Raw genomic sequence first — 17178 nt, 5'->3', positions numbered from 1 at the left:
TGTGAATTGGTTGGTTTTAACTTTTTCGTGCCCTATTTGGGCAGAAAAGTTTATTTTTGATTTCTTAATATGGTTGCTAAACTTTCTTTTTAACTGCGTCATTTCTTTCTTTTCCCAGGGGATTCTGGGTGGTTACTTCCTTTTTGTCATCTTACGTATTTCCTGTGTGGCCTTAAATTTTGTAGTTTTTTTAAATTTTATTCTGTTTTGCTTTTTATAACCACTTTATGTCAATAATCTTATTTTTTCTTGTTGCTGTGTTTATTCATGGGTTTGAGGTTTATTGTGGGTTTTTTTAATATATATTTTCTGGCTTTTGTTCTGTTCTGTGTGTATTTTAATTGAGCTACCTTTTTTTTACTTTTTTACTGTTTTACAATTAGCTGATCTTTTTCATATTTATACCTTTTTTTTTAGGGAGCGTATACCGGAAGTCATGGGGGTAGTTATAGCGCTTGCTTCTTTCTGGCGGGTCTGCTTTAGATTTTGCCTTGGGGTCTTGGGGCGGGGGGGTGGTGGGAGGGGCTTCACGTTTTAGTTTGTTTCTCTTTGGGCTATATACATTATTGAAGTACTGGTTGCGTCCTTTTTCCCGGTATCTTTTGTATGTTCTGTTTCCTCTCCGGGTTTGTGGGTCGCGCCTATCGTCAATCCTCCTTGTTGTGGGTTGACTTTAGGATTTATGGAGTCTATTATTAATTTTGTCTCCTGGAATACTAACAGTCTTAATCATCCTATTAAAAGGAAAAAAGTTTTTAAAGTGTTCCGGAGACTTAAAGCACAAATTTTATTTTTACAAGAGACCCATGTACGGAGGGGGGACAGACTACGCTTTTTCAAATTCTGGAAGGGATAACAATTTCATTCGAACTCCAATGCTAAGATTCGAGGCGTCTCTATTTTTATTGATTCCTCAGTTACTTTTATACAACAGGATATTATCTCTGATCCGAATGGTAGATTTTTATTGGTTAGTGGTTTACTATTTAATAAAAAAGTAGTTTTGGTTAATGTATATGCTCCTAATATGGATTGTCCGGAATTTTATAAATCATTGTTTGATCAGTTTCCGAATTTGAACAAGTTTTCATTGATCTGGGGCGGAGATCTTAATACCTGTTTGTCTCCAGCTTTGGACCGTTCGGCTCCTTTACGGACTTTACCTAATAAATCTGCAAATTTGATTAATTTTTTCCTTTCTGATTCTGGGTCGACGGACATTTGGCGTTTTCTGCATCCTCAGGAAAAAGATTTTTCCTTCTTTTCACATGTTCATCATTCCTATTCAAGAATTGATTATTTTTTCATTGATTCTCGTCTTATTCCTTCAGTGATTAAATGTGATTATGATTCTATAACCATTTCGGATCATGCTCCACTTAAGCTTTCTATTAAAATTATGGCCAATATACCAAATAATAGACAATGGCGTTTTAATTCGCTGTTGCTTCAGGACTCGGACTTTGTTAATTTTATGAATGAACAGATTGAGCTTTTTTTTACAATTAACCATACAGAAGATATTTCGGTTAACACTCTTTGGGACACTTTTAAAGCCTATATTCGGGGTCAGATTATTTCGTATTCTGCTGCTTTGAGGAAGAAACAGAAGCAGGAGGAGATGACAATTGTGGACAAGATTAAAGAAATTGATAAGAAATATGTTATGGCTCCTTCTGAGGAGTTATACAAACAAAGAACTGAACTTCAAATGGAACACAGTTTACTACTCTCGTCCTCGATTGTAAACCAATTAAAGAAAACAAGAAGTGACTTTTATGTTCACAGTGACAAAATTGGCAAGCTGCTGGCTAATCAATTGAAATCTAATTATGTTAAATCTCAAATCAATCAGATTTATAACCAAAATGATCGATTGATACTGGATCATGTGGGGATTAATCAAACCTTTTGTGATTTTTATTCTTCTTTATATCAATCAGAGTCTCCTCGAGATTCTAAATATATGAATGATTTTTTAGATAAGTTAGACTTCCCTCAGATTTCACAGGATATGTCTTCTTTATTAGATACTTCCATTACAATGGATGAGATTAAGAATGTTATTTTTTCTATGAATCTGGGGAAAGCTCCTGGCCCTGATGGGTTTACCGTTGAATTTTATAAATGTTTTGCTTCTTTATTGATTCCTTGGCTCGGTAGGGTTTTTGAGGCTTCTTTGAAACTTGGTAAACTTCCTGAATCTTTTAATAGAGCATCAATTTCTCTAATACTAAAGAAGGATAAAGACCCTGCTCAATGTGCATCTTATAGACCAATATCTTTATTAAATGTTGATTCTAAAGTTTTTTCTAAGTTATTAGCAAATAGACTAGAAAAAGTACTTCCTTCTATTATTTCGGAAGACCAAACGGGTTTTATTAAAGGTCGTTACTCTTTTTATAATATTCGTACATTGTTAAATATCGTTTATACTCCCTCACAAAATGTTCCTGAGTGTGTTATTTCTTTAGATGCCGAGAAAGCTTTTGATAGAGTAGAATGGCCTTATTTATTTAAGGTGCTTGAAATGTTTAATTTTAGCTTGAAATTTATATCCTGGATTAAACTGTTATATCATTCCCCTGTAGCCTCGGTTCGTACTAACTCTTTAAACTCACCTTTTTTTCCTCTCTTTCGTGGTACTCGACAAGGCTGTCCTCTTAGTCCCCTATTATTTGATATTGCATTAGAACCTCTTGCAATTGCTATTCGAGAATCTTCAAATATTACTGGGATAACTCGGGGATTAAAGTCCCATAAATTATCACTCTATGCTGATGATTTACTTTTATATATTTCTAACCCTGAGAAATCCATTCCTGCTGTTTTAGAGTTATTAGCACAATTTGGTCTTTTCTCAGGTTATAAATTAAATCTTAGTAAGAGTGAACTTTTTCCGATTAATAAACATCTTCCCTTATATTATAAATTTCCATTTAAATTGATTAATAATTATTTTTCATATCTTGGGATTAAAATTACTTGTAAATACAAAGATTTATTTAAGACTAACTTTTTACCATTAATAGACCATATTACTCAACTTTCATCTAAATGGTTTCCCTTATATTTAACTTTGATTGGTCGTATTAATGCAGTTAAGATGTTTTTTTTGCCAAAATTTTTATATGTGTTTCAGGCATTACCAATTTTCGTTCCAAAATCTTTCTTTGATAAAGTTGACTCTAAAATTTCTTCATTTATTTGGCAGAATAAGAATCCGAGACTGGGTAAAATACATTTACAGAAAGCTAAGAGAGATGGAGGTTTAGCATTACCTAACTTTAGATTTTATTATTGGGCTATTAATATTCGACATATGAAATTTTGGTTACTTGACCAGGACATACTATCTATTCCTAAATGGGTAGCATTGGAATTACAATCTGTTCAGGGTTATACACGGTTCTATTTTAGGCTCCTCTCTCCCTTTTGATTCGAAACGTCTTAAGCAGGTCTCTAACCCGATAGTCAAATATGCTTTGCGCATTTGGTTTCAATTCAGAAAATTTTTTGATCTTAATCAATTCGGGTTAGCAATTCCTATTTTAGGTAACATATTTTTTCCTCCCTCTTTTACGGATCGCGCTTTTCAAACTTGGAAGACTAAGGGTATTTTACGGTTTTTGGATTTATTTTTAGATGGTTCCCTTATGTCTTTTGAACAATTATCTAATAAATATAACTTATCAAGAATACATTTTTTTAGATATTTACAAGTTAGAAATTTCCTAAGTACTATACTTTCTTCCTTTCCAATGCTTCCTCCTACATATATTTTAGATTCAATAATTAACCTCAATCCATGTCAGAAAGGTGCATCGGCTATGATTTATAATATTATTATGAAACTTAGGAAAGCTCCATTTGATAAGATTAGGGTAGATTGGGAACAGGAATTGGGGCTTACCATTTCTGTGGATGATTGGGGGCAGATTTTACAATTAGTTAATACTTCCTCTATTTGTGCTAAACATTCCCTAATTCAATTTAAAGTGGTTCATAGAGCACATATGTCCAAAGATAAGTTAGCGCGTTTTTACTCGCATATTAATCCTTTCTGTGATAGATGTTCGGGGCAGATAGCCTCTTTAACTCATATGTTTTGGTCTTGCCCTACTTTGGAAACTTTTTGGAGAGATATTTTCAATATTATTTCTAAGGTATTAAATATAGATATCTCTCCTCACCCTATTACTGCTATCTTTGGACTACCTAAAATTTCTAGTAATCTTTCCCCTTCAGCCCGTAGAATGATTGCATTTCTTACTTTAATGGCGAAAAGATGTATTTTACAACATTGGAAAGAGCTTAATGCTCCAACTACCTTTTTTTGGTTTTCTCAGACGATTTTATGTTTGAATCTGGAGAAAATTAGAAGTAACCTTTATGATTCTTCATTTAAATTTGAACAGATTTGGGGACCTTTTATTCGATATTTTCATTTAATGTAATATTTACCCTTCTTGTTTTTTTTCACTGTTTTTAATGGAGGTCGGGATTGAGGACGTGATTTTAAGTTTAACTCTGTTTGGTTTCAAGTTAGCCCATTGCTTTGCCTTGCTTTTAGTTAGTTGCACGGTGGGTTTTTTTTGGGGGTTTTTTTTTCTTTTTTTTTCCATTGATATATATAAAATTTAGTATACTATTATGTTATCTTGGTTTCTTATGTTTAAATTACATTGTTTGTAGTATTTTTTTTGGTATTGATATCTTTTGGAATTTTATTATACTTTAACATTGTATTAATGTTTATATGGCTTACCTTTTTTGTATACTTACTCAATAAAAAGATTTAAAAAGAAAGACCCTTTAACCTGCTCCACAATCAATCTAACCCTTCTCTCCCACATAACCCTCCATTTTTTTTTAATCATCCAAGGGCTGTCGAAGAGTCTCTTAAGTGTCCCTAATGTATCTGTGTCTAACACAACCTTTGGTAGCATGTTCCATGCACCCACTGCTCTGTGTCAAAAAGACAACCTGCCTCTGATGTCCCCCCCATCCCTTCTTCCAATCACCTTAAAATTATGCCCTCTCGTATTAGCTATTTCCACCCTGGGGAAAAGACCCTGGCAGTCCAGTCTGTCTATGCATCTTATCACATACATCTCTATCAAGAGAATTCTCATCTTCTTTCACTCCAGAGAAAAGCCCTGGCTCACTCAACCCAACGTCTTAAAACGTGCTCCCTAATCCAGTCAGCATCCTGGTAAATCCCTGCACCCTCTCTAAATCCACATCCTTCCTGTAACGAGGTAACCAGAACTGGGCACGATATCCCAAGTGTGGGTAACATACCTCACAGCTCTTGGACCATAAAGTATTGAAGCAGAATTAGACCATTTGGCCTGTCGAGTCTGCTCCACCATTCCATCATGGCTGATTTATTATCCCATTTAATCCCATTCTCCTGCCTTTCCCCCATAATCTTTGACACCCTGACTACTCAAGACCTTCTTGAACTCAGTCTCCAAACTAATGAAGGCCAGCATACCAGACACCTTCTCGACAACCCCATCAAGTTGTGCAGAAACTCTGAGGGAAGTAAGTGGCTGAACTTTTGCCCCTTCCCTGCTGTTCATAGAAACATGGAAACATACAAAACTGACAGCACAATACAGGCCCTTTGGCCCACAAAGCTATGCTGAACATGTTCTTGCCTCAGAACTACCTAGGGTCACCCATAGCCCTCTATTTTTCTAAGCTCCATGTACCTATCCAGGAGTCTCTTAAAAGACCCTATTGTATCCGCCTCCACCACCATCGCCAGCAGCCTATTCCACGCACTCACTACTCTCTGCGTAAAAAAAAACTTACCCCTGACATCTCCTCTGTACCTACTTCCAAGCACCTTAAACCTGTGCCCTCTCGTGCTAATTCGTATTGCCGAGAGCGTGGGTGCAGCTGAGGCTGTCTGTGACTGGCTCCAACATTCCCAGAGGGGAACAGCACTCCCCTTGTTGAAGGAATTAGATTCAAGTTTAGTTTCCAGTAAGTATTGAGCATTTTGCATTGAACTATTGGAGCAGGAAGATAAAGGTAGCAATGCACGGAGAATGTGGTTCATCTCATCCAGCAACTGAGGTTCTGCTCCTGACAATGAGAAGTGGACTTCTGTGACGAAGCAACAACAATCATTAAATAAGGACACTCTTTGAAGTGGAGGAAGTTCTGTTCACTTGACAGTGGGAGTGATGGTGGTGAGAGGTAGCATCTCTTTAACCCTTTCCTGCTGGAGGCTGCAGATGGAGAGTGGACACTGGGACATGGACGGGGGTCCGTCGGTGTCACTGATGCAGAATATGTCTGCCTCAGGCTTCCCTGGGGACTTCGCACTGGTTTGGGGTTCAGTAACTGCTTGCCCGGATTAGAGAGGTAATTGAATGGTAATTACCTGGTTTGAGTCACACAGCAACAGCCCATTCTGCCCACAGTGTCTATGCTTACCATTATGTCCCATTGACCAGTATTTGGCTGCAACCACTTGCCTAGAAACAAAGAATTGTGAGAGTCTCAACCTAAAGAGGTGGAGTATCAGAATCCGGTTTAATTTCACTGATGTGTGTCATGAAATCTGTTGTTCTGCAGCAGTGGTACATAAAAAGCTCTAATTACAAAAAGAAATATAGACTCTGTTTCCACTTTATTGGGTAGTATGCGTACCTAATAAACTGGCCACTGAGTGTACATTCATGGTCTTCTGCTGCTGTAGCCCAGCCACTTCAAGATTCGACATGTGAGTTCAAAGATGCTCTTCTTGACGCCACTGTTGTAACACATGGTTATTTCCCTTCCTGTCAACTTGAAGCAGTTTGGCCATTCTCCTCTGATCTCTCTCATTAACAAGGCATTTTTACCCACAGATCTGCCACTCACTGGATTTTTGTTTTTGTTTTTTGCACCATTCTCTGTAAACACGGTTGTGCGTAAGAATCCCAGGAGATCAGTTTCTGAGATGCTCAAACCACCCAGTCTGGCACCAAGAATCATTCCATGGTCAAGGTCACTTAGGTCACAATTCTTCCCCATTCTGATGTTTGATCTGAACAACAAATGAACCTCTTGACCATGTCGGCGTGCTTTTATGCATAGGTTTGCTACCACGATTGGTTGATTAGATATTTGCATTAATGAGCAACTGTACCTAATAAAGTGGCCATTGAGTGTGTGTAATTAAAAATTAAACATTGTAAGGCAGAAACTCACAACATTTAACAAGCTTCTAGTTAAGTGTTTGAATTAGGGTTAGGATTTACACCCTTTGTGAAAACAATCCTCCTTGGTCCCCACCTACTCTTTATCCGTTACCCTTGACCTGTGCCCTTGGGTTTCAGGTTCCTCTGCTCTGGGGAAACACTTTGCTCTGCACTGATGTGGGTAGAACATAAATGGACAATTGCTTATACTGGCAGCCAACGTAAAGAAGAAGAGGGATGTGTTTCAATATCTCCTTTCATAATCTTACAACATCTCTCACCATATTACAGAGAAGGGACAAATTTTGAAAATATAACCACCGGATAGATAAGTCAAGGGTTGCACTGGGTGCCAGGGCTCCCCCGGCTCAGAAATCATAAGACCATCAGAGCAGAATCAGGCCATTCGGCCCATCGAGTCTGCACCACCATGGCTGATCCCAGATCACACTCAACCCCATACACCTGCCTTCTCACCAGATCCTTTGATGTCCTGACCGATCAACTTCTGCCTTAAATATACCCATGGACTTGGCCTCTACAACAGTCTGTGGCAGAGTATTCCACAGATTCACTACTCTCTGGCTCAAAAAATTCCTCCTTACCTCCTGTTCTAAAAGGGCAGCCCTCAATTTTGAGGTTGTGCCCACTAGTTCTGGATACCCTCACCACAGGAAACATCCTCTCCATAACCACCCTATCTAGTCCTTTCAACATTCTGTAGGTTTCAATGAGGGCCCCCAGCATTCTTCTAAATTCCAGTGAGTACAGGCCCAAAGCTGCCAAACGCTCCTCATATGTTAACCCATTCATTCCCAGAGTTTAAACCGTGATGTCTGAACCTTCTCACCATTTAAATAACAGTCCGCACTATTGTTCCTTTTACGAATATGTATTATCATACGTTTTCCAACACTGTATTCCATATGCCACATTTTTTGCCCATTCTTCCAATTTGTCTAAGTCCTGCTGCAATCACATTGCTTCCTCAGCACTACCTACCCCTCCACCTGTTTTTGTATCATCTGGAAACTTTGCCACAAAGCCATCAATTCCATTACCTAAATCATTGACAAACAATGTGAAACATCTTCCATCTACATCCATGTGCACAGTTACAGCCTGATTTTTCTTTCGGAATTGATGATTAAATTTTGTTTGTAGAGGAGTAACGACCGGGAACACAAAGTGCGGATGGCATTTGGGAATGGTCTTCGGGCAGACGTCTGGAGAGAGTTTTTAAACCGGTTTGGAAACATTCAGATTTGTGAGTTTTACGGTGCAACAGAAGGGAACGTTGGCTTCATGAACTGCACAGGCAAGATTGGTGCTGTTGGACGCATAAACTTCCTCCTTAAGGTAAGGAAACAGCTGCTAGTCTACTGTGTGTGAGGAAGTGAAATAACATTTATTTCCACATTGCTTCCTTGGGTAATATTCTCTCTTCTTCTGGCCCTTACCTCTTCCACCTATCCCCTCTTCCCCCACCCACTCACCTTCTCCCTCACCCATCTCCTGCCAGCTTGTACTCCTTCCCCTCCCCCAACTTATTCTTTCTTCTGCTACCTTCCTTTCCAGTTCCAATTGAGATTCTTGGTCTGAAACATGGACTGTTTATTCCTCTCAGTAGATAGTGCCTTGACCTGCTGAGTTTCTCCAGTGTTTTGTGTGTGTTGGGTAATATCTATTGGATGTCTCTTTACCTCTTGTTCCAGACACATTTATAGAACTCATTCACTCAGACAGGCACCGTGTTCCTCCTTTACACCATCTCCACACCGCTTTGGTGGACTTTCCTTGCCTGCTCAATTATTTCAACCAAAGATCCTTCATTTCTCTTCTTAAAAAGGCATTTTGTAAGAAAACCCCAAGTCCAATTTCCAGTGAACTGGCGTCAAAAGGTGATCTGGTTCTGCAGATTTTTTTTGTTCTAACAGAACCATTTGGTGTCCAGAATCCATCTGCTGGATGAACAACCATGTTCCATCACACCTGCATTTTACATTCAAATCTTTGGAAAGTGTTTAGTTAGTGCAGTAATGTTTTGCTTCCAAAGAGGAGCCCCGTCACTATTGTAGTACCAAGTTGCATTTCAAGAACAGGAATAAATTACAGGAAATTTCACTTCACCCAATCCCAATAAAGATTTTCCGTGTCGAAATGATCTTTGATGGTGCAAAGCCAAGTAGTACCACTGACTTGGCTGCACAACTAGAGGACTTTGGGAATTGAAGCAGGAGGTCATCTGACGTGTGGCTTTCCCACCCTTGACCACTGTCCTGCCAGCTCCTCTGAGTCCATCATCACCCTTATAATTGGGCTCAGCCTCGTATGCAGGAGGGAAGGACTCCAAACGTTCACAATCCTTTGGCTTGTCTGTTCAGGGCAGACAAACAGTGACCCTGATCCTGGGCCCTGGTTATCCCCCAGTGGTACCAGATTCTTGGTATCTGCCCTAAATCATCTGACTTTGCTTTCCTGAAGACAAACAGTGATCCTGACCCTGTCAGCTCAGTTAACAAGGAGTTCCTTTGAGAATATAGAGCAGGGGTTCCCAACCTATGATCCGTGGACCCCTTGGTTAATGGTAGGGGTCCATGGGAACCCCCGGTCTAGAGCCATACAGCATAGATACAGGTCCATGCTGACCAACCAGCTATATCCATATCCCTCCAGGCCCCTCCCCTCCAAGTTCCGCTCCAAGTAATTCTTAAATGATACTTGAACCTGCCTCAACCACTTCCTTGGGCACATCAGTCCATATATTCACCACTCTCTGGGTGAACAAGCTGCCCTTTTTGATCTGTCCCCTCTCACCCTCAACCTATTCCCCCTAGGTTTGGACTCCCCTACTCTGGGGAAAAGACTGTCATCATCCACCATTTTGCGGGGGAGAGGCAGGATAAATGCAAGCAAGCTTTTTCCACTGTGGTTGGGTGTGACTACAACTGGAGGTCATGGGATAAAGATGAAATGTCTAAGGGGAACATGAGGGGAATCTTCTTCACTCGGAAGATGGTGAGAGGGTGGAACGAGCTGCCAGCACAAGTGGTGCATGCCAGCCCGATTTCAATGACTATGAGAAATTTGGGGACCGCCCCGTCTGTCAATGGAGTGGCAGTATTCTTCTGCTGCTCTTAGTTTTCTTTCTTTCCCCCTAGTTTAAGCTTTGAATTTAAAATTTTTACTTGTTGATTCTTGAGGGTGATCAATATGTCTATGTCTACAAGAAGTGGGAAGAATTTACCTGAACTCAGTGATAAAGGTAATGGGAAAGGAAAGGTGCAAAAGGAAAGATCTGATGAAATGCCATCGTGGGCTGAAGATATCGTTCGGACACTGAATTCAATTAAGGATCAGAATGGATCAGTTAAAGACCAACTGGAAAAGAATAGTAATGAAATGAAGTCATTTCCGGGAAAACTTAAAGACCTGGAAACTCAAGTTATTTCACACGAGGGGGAATTGAAGGTAACTAAGCAAAAGCTGTCTGAAGCTACAACTCATTTGGAAAGATATCAAAATAAGATCATAGACCTGGAGACTAGGTCTCAACGAAGGAATATAAGAATTGTTGGGCTGCAGGAAGGAGCTGAAGATGCAGATCTAATGGCTTACTTTGGTAAGCTTTTCCACACTTTATTTCCTTCCATTCTATCAAAGCCGCCTGCTATAGAAAGGGCACACAGGGCGTTTATCTTGAAATCGAAGGACTCTAGTAAACCAAGATCTGTTCTGGTTTGCTTTCATCACTTTAAAATTAAAGATCAAATAATACGACAGGCAAGAAAACAGAGAGTTTTTAGATTTATGGAATCTGAGCTCCGCTTCTAAGAAGATTATCCAACAGAGATAATGGAACAAAGATCAAAATTTGTCCTGGTAATGAAACAAGCATATGATAAGAATCTTTTCCCATCTTTGAGGTATCCAACAAGAATTAAAATTTTCCCTGCTAATTCTCCTCCTCGTACTTTTTTTGATCCAAAATCTGCACTGGATTTTGTTCAGGCTTTGCCTGCCGCTGTCACCAACATCGCTGTGGAATGATCCGTCTGAAAGGCTGTTTGGCTATTTCTATATTATTCACATTTTGGGAAGAAGATTTGTGAAGGTCACTTATATATTTCATCGATAGTCTAAATAAAGAACAAGGGGAGTTGTTCTTTATTACATATTATTGGTTTCCCTTTGGAAAGGTTTATGGTTTAAGTATCTCTGCTGAAATGATCTCTGGACATTTTATGACTGAGGGAAGAAGATAAGGCGATTTGTTCCTTTAATTTAATACTTGGTAGCTAATTGGTAGTTTTCCCTACTAATAGGGCTTTTTATATATTTTTCTGTTTTATTATAACATTTTATAATTGAATTTAAAGCTTTTTTAGGGAATTAATATTAAACTTAAACATGGCGCTGGATTTTCTCTCTAAGAGATAACATTATTTGGTTCTTTCTTGTTTATCAGTCGATGGAATGTAAATACTTTTTTCTCCTGAGACTTTATTGTCTTTCTCACAAGGTCACTCTACTTTTTTAATAACTGGGGGGAGGGAAAGAAAACACAGACAGAGCAGTCAGCAGCTTTGAATTCTATCGTAGATCGCTTGCCTTTTTCGGGCTTCCCGGTGTGGGTGGGTGGGTTTAGAGTTAGTTTTTTCCCATTGGGTGGTTCCGGAGCATGCGTGTTTTCTATTTGGTTGTAGTCTTCATCGCTGCCATCTTTGATCATCCTGTATTGGTATGTGCTTTGTGCATGTATAAACGTCGGTGGTGGGGAAACTGCTGGAGTCAGTTATCAAGGATGTGATAACAGCACATTTGGAAAGCGGTGAAATGATCGGACAAAGTCAGCATGGATTTGTGAAAGGAAAATCATGTCTGACGAATCTCATAGAATTTTTTGAGGATGTAACTAGTAGAGTGGATAGGGGAGAACCAGTGGATGTGGTATATTTGGATTTTCAAAAGGCTTTTGACAAGGTCCCACACAGGAGATTAGTGTGCAAACTTAAAGCACACGGTATTGGGGGTAAGGTATTGATGTGGATGGAGAATTGGTTAGCAGACAGGAAGCAAAGAGTGGGAATAAACGGGACCTTTTCAGAATGGCAGGCAGTGACTAGTGGGGTACCACAAGGCTCAGTGCTGGGACCCTAGTTGTTTACAATATATATTAATGACTTGGATGAGGAATTAAATGCAGCAGCTCCAAGTTTGCGGATGACACGAAGCTGGGTGGCAGTGTTAGCTGTGAGGAGGATGCTAAGAGGATGCAGGGTGACTTGGATAGGTTGGGTGAGTGGGCAAATTCATGGCAGATGCAATTTAATGTGGATAAATGTGAAGTTATCCACTTTGGTGGCAAAAATAGGAAAACAGATTATTATCTGAATGGTGGCCGATTAGGAAAAGGGGAGGGTCAACGAGACCTGGGTGTCATTATACACCAGTCATTGAAAGTGGGCATGCAGGTACAGCAGGCGGTGAAAAAGGCGAATGGTATGCTGGCATTTATACCAAGAGGATTTGAGTACAGGAGCAGGGAGGTACTACTGCAGTTGTACAAGGCCTTGGTGAGACCACACCTGGAGTATTGTGTGCAGTTTTGGTCCCCTAATCTGAGGAAAGACATCCTTGCCATAGAGGGAGTACAAAGAAGGTTCACCAGATTGATTCCTGGGATGGCAGGACTTTCATATGAAGAAAGACTGGATGAACTAGGCTTGTACTCGTTGGATTTTAGAGGATTGAGGGGGGATCTGTTGAAACGTATAAGATCCTAAAGGGATTGGACAGGCTAGATGCAGGAAGATTGTTCCCGATGTTGGGGAAGTCCAGAACGAGAGGTCACGGTTTGATGATAAAGGCGAAGCCTATTAGGACTGAGATTAGGAAAAACTTCTTCACACAGAGAGTGGTGTATCTGTGGAATTCTCTGCCACAGGAAACAGTTGAGGCCAGTTCATTGGCTATGTTTAAGAGGGAGTTAGATATGGCCCTTGTGGCTAGGGGGATCAGAGGGTGTGGAGGGAAGGCTTGTGTAGGGTTCTGAGTTGGATGATCAGCCATGATCATAATAAATGGCGGTGCAGGCTCGAAGGGCCAAATGGCCTACTCCTGCACCTATTTTCTATGTTTTCTATAAAGTAGAATGAAATTATAGTATGCTGTTCAAACGGATTAATATAATAAGTTGGAATGTACGTGGTTGGAATCATCGTATTAAATGAAAGAAGACTTTTAAAATTATTAACCGATTCCAACCTGATATAATTTTTGCTCAAGAGACACATATCAGGGTGGGAGATCAAAATAGATTTTTTAGGTGGTGGAATGGTTTGCAATTCCACTCTACTTCTCAGAGTAAAACAAAAGGCGTGTCTATTTTCATTAAACCTAATATATTTATTCAAGAGGGTATTAGAAACATAGAAACATAGAAAATAGGTGCAGGAGTAGGCCATTCGGCCCTTCGAGCCTGCACCACCATTCAGTATGATCATGGCTGATCATCCAACTCAGAACCCCGCACCAGCCTTCCCTCCATACCCCCTGACCCCCGTAGCCACAAGGGCCATATCTAACTCCCTCTTAAATATAGCCAATGAACTGGCCTCAACTGTTTCCTGTGGCAGAGAATTCCACAGATTCACCACTCTCTGTGTGAAGAAGTTTTTCCTATTCTCGGTCCTAAAAGGCTTCCCCTTTATCCTCAAACTGTGACCCGTTGTTCTGGACTTCCCCAACATCGGGAACAATCTTCCTGCATCTAGCCTGTCTAATCCCTTTAGGATTTTATACGTTTCAATCAGATGCCCCCTCAATCTTCTAAATTCCAACAAGTACAATCCCAGTTCATCCAGTCTTTCTTCATATGAAAGTCCTGCCATCCCAGGAATCAATCTGGTGAACCTTCTTTGTACTCCCTCTATGGCAAGGATGTCTTTCCTCAGATTAGGGGACCAAAACTGCACACAATACTCCAGGTGTGGTCTCACCAAGGCCTTGTACAACTGCAGTAGTACCTCCCTGCTCCTGTACTCGAATCCTCTCGCTATAAATGCCAGCATACCATTCGCCTTTTTCACCGCCTGCTGTACCTGCATGCCCACTTTCAATGACTGGTGTATAATGACACCCAGGTCTCGTTGACCCTCCCCTTTTCCTAATCGGCCACCATTCAGATAATAATCTGTTTCCCTATTTTTGCCACCAAAGTGGATAACTTCACATTTATCCACATTAAATTGCATCTGCCATGAATTTGCCCACTCACCCAACCTATCCAAGTCACTCTGCATCCTCTTAGCATCCTCCTTACAGCTAACACTGCCACCCAGCTTCGTGTCATCCGCAAACTTGGAGATGCTGCATTTAATTCCCTCATCCAAGTCTTTAATATATATTGTAAACAACTGGGGTCCCAGCACTGAGCCTTGTGGTACCCCACTAATCACCGCCTGCCATTCTGAAAAGGTCACGTTTATTCCCACTCTTTGCTTCCTGTCTGCTAACCAATTCTCCATCCACATCAATACCTTACCCCCAATACCGTGTGCTTTAAGTTTGCACACTAATCTCCTGTGTGGGACCTTGTCAAAAGCCTTTTGAAAATCCAAATATACCACATCCACTGGTTCTCCCCTATCCACTCTACTAGTTACATCCTCAAAAAATTCAATGAGATTCGTCAGACATGATTTTCCTTTCACAAATCCATGCTGATTTTGTCTGATGATTTCACCGCTTTCCAAATGTGCTGTTATCACATCCTTGATAACTGACTCCAGCAGTTTCCCCACCACCGACGTTAGGCTAACCGGTCTATAATTCCCCGGTTTCTCTCTCCCTCCTTTTTTAAAAAGTGGGGTTACATTAGCCACTCTCCAGTCCTCAGGAACTAGTCCAGAATCTAACGAGTTTTGAAAAATTATCACTAATGCATCCACTATTTCTTGGGCTACTTCCTTAAGCACTCTAGGATGCAGACCATCTGGCCCTGGGGATTTATCTGCCTTCAATCCCTTCAATTACCTAACACCACTTCCCTACTAACATATATTTCGCTCAGTTCCTCCATCTCACTGGACCCTCTGTCCCCTACTATTTCTGGAAGATTATTTATGTCCTTCTTAGTGAAGACAGAACCAAAGTAATTATTCAATTGGTCTGCCATGTCCTTGCTCCCCATAATCAATTCACCTGTTTCTGTCTACAGGGGACCTACATTTGTCTTTACCAGTCTTTTCCTTTTTACATATCTATAAAAGCTTTTACAGTCCGTTTTTATGTTCCCTGCCAGTTTTCTCTCATAATCTTTTTTCCCCTTCCTAATTAAGCCCTTTGTCCCCCTCTGCTGAACTCTGAATTTCTCCCAGTCCTCAGGTGAGCCACTTTCTCTGGCTAATTTGTATGCTTCTTCTTTGGAATTGATACTATCCCTAATTTCTCTTGTCAGCCACGGGTGCACTACCTTCCTTGATTTATTCTTTTGCCAAACTGGGATGAACAATTGTTGTAGTTCATCCATGCAACCTTTAAATGCTTGCCATTGCATATCCACCGTCAATCCTTTAAGTGTCATTTGCCAGTCTATCTTAGCTAATTCACGTCTCATACCTTCAAAGTTACCCCTCTTTAAGTTCAGAACCTTTGTTTCTGAATTAACTATGTCACTCACCATCTTAATGAAGAATTCCACCATATTATGGTCACTCTTACCCAAGGGGCCTCTCACGACAAGATTGCTAATTAACCCTTCCTCATTGCTCAAAACCCAGTCCAGAATAGCCTGCTCTCTAGTTGGTTCCTCGACATGTTGGATCAAAAAACCACCCCGCATACATTCCAAGAAATCCTCTTCCTCAGCACCTTTACCAATTTGGTTCACCCAATCTACATGTAGATTGAAGTCACCCATTATAACTGCTGTTCCTTTATTGCACACATTTCTAATTTCCTGTTTAATACCATCTCCGACCTCACTACTACTGTTAGGTGGCCTGTACACAACTCCCACCAGTGTCTTCTGCCCCTTAGTGTTACGCAGCACTATTGAATCAGATTCTAATGGTAGATTTTTAATTGTTAAAGGAACAATCTGTAACAGAAAAGTTGTTTTGGTTAATTTGCATCGTCCTAACTTAGAAGATCCTTCTTTTTTTAAAAAGGTATTTGCTTTACTGCCTGACTTAAATGAATATATGCTCATAATGGGTGGGGATTTTAATTGTTGTTTAAATCCTATGATTGATTAGAGCTCACCCAATCAGCGACTTCCAAATCGATCTGCGTCATTTATTAATTCCTTTTTGATTGATTTTGGGTTGATTGATTTGTGGAGGTATCTTCATCCCAACAATAGAGAATATTCTTTCTTCTCACATGTCTATAGAAAATATTCAAGGATCGATTATATTATAATCGAACCCCGCTTCTTGCCTAGTGTTAAAACTTGCGAATATGATGCTATTGCTATATCTGATCATGCGTCTCTGAGTTTGTCTTTTGAATTTGATGATGTCACTCTTGCCCGCCCATCTTGGCGCATGTCTCAGACATTATTGCAAAACTCTGACTTTGTCACTTTCATTGAAACCCAGATAAAAGAATTTTTTCTTTTTAATGATATAGGGGGTATGTCTAAATTAGTTATATGGGATACATTTAAAGCAGTTTTACGTGGTCAGATTATTTCTTATTCAGCTAAACTTAAAAAACAAACTAAAGCAGAATTAGATAGAATTTCAAAACAAATTAAAGGTTTAGATAATATTAATGCAATTTCCCCCAATACTAATTTATTTAAACAAAGGGTGGAACTTCAATCACAGTATAACCTGTTATTAGCTCATCCCATTGAAGGTTATTTGCTTAAGTTAAAGAGCCAATTTTATATGTCTGGAGATAAGCATAATAAACTGCTTGCATCTCAATTAAAAATGGCTGCAGCCAAAAGGCAAATCATGAAAAT

At 39.9% G+C, this 17178-nt stretch overlaps 1 protein-coding gene across 2 annotated transcripts in view; it reads left to right on the top strand.

Annotated features, from left to right (window-relative positions):
* Positions 1-17178, top strand: part of LOC134355829 (long-chain fatty acid transport protein 2-like) — a 69843-nt gene that overhangs the window by 23909 nt on the left and 28756 nt on the right. For both annotated transcript variants that reach the window (XM_063066313.1, XM_063066312.1), the window contains exon 5: positions 8367-8561. In XM_063066313.1, the coding sequence (XP_062922383.1) occupies positions 8367-8561 (195 nt within the window). The remainder of the gene's footprint in view (positions 1-8366; positions 8562-17178) is intronic.

This window comes from Mobula hypostoma, chromosome 13 (genome assembly GCF_963921235.1).
Source record: "Mobula hypostoma chromosome 13, sMobHyp1.1, whole genome shotgun sequence".
In the NCBI taxonomy this organism is placed as follows: Eukaryota; Metazoa; Chordata; class Chondrichthyes; order Myliobatiformes; family Myliobatidae; genus Mobula; species Mobula hypostoma.
The sequence above is the reverse complement of the archived record's forward strand: the minus strand, read 5'-3'. Positions and strand labels throughout refer to the sequence as shown.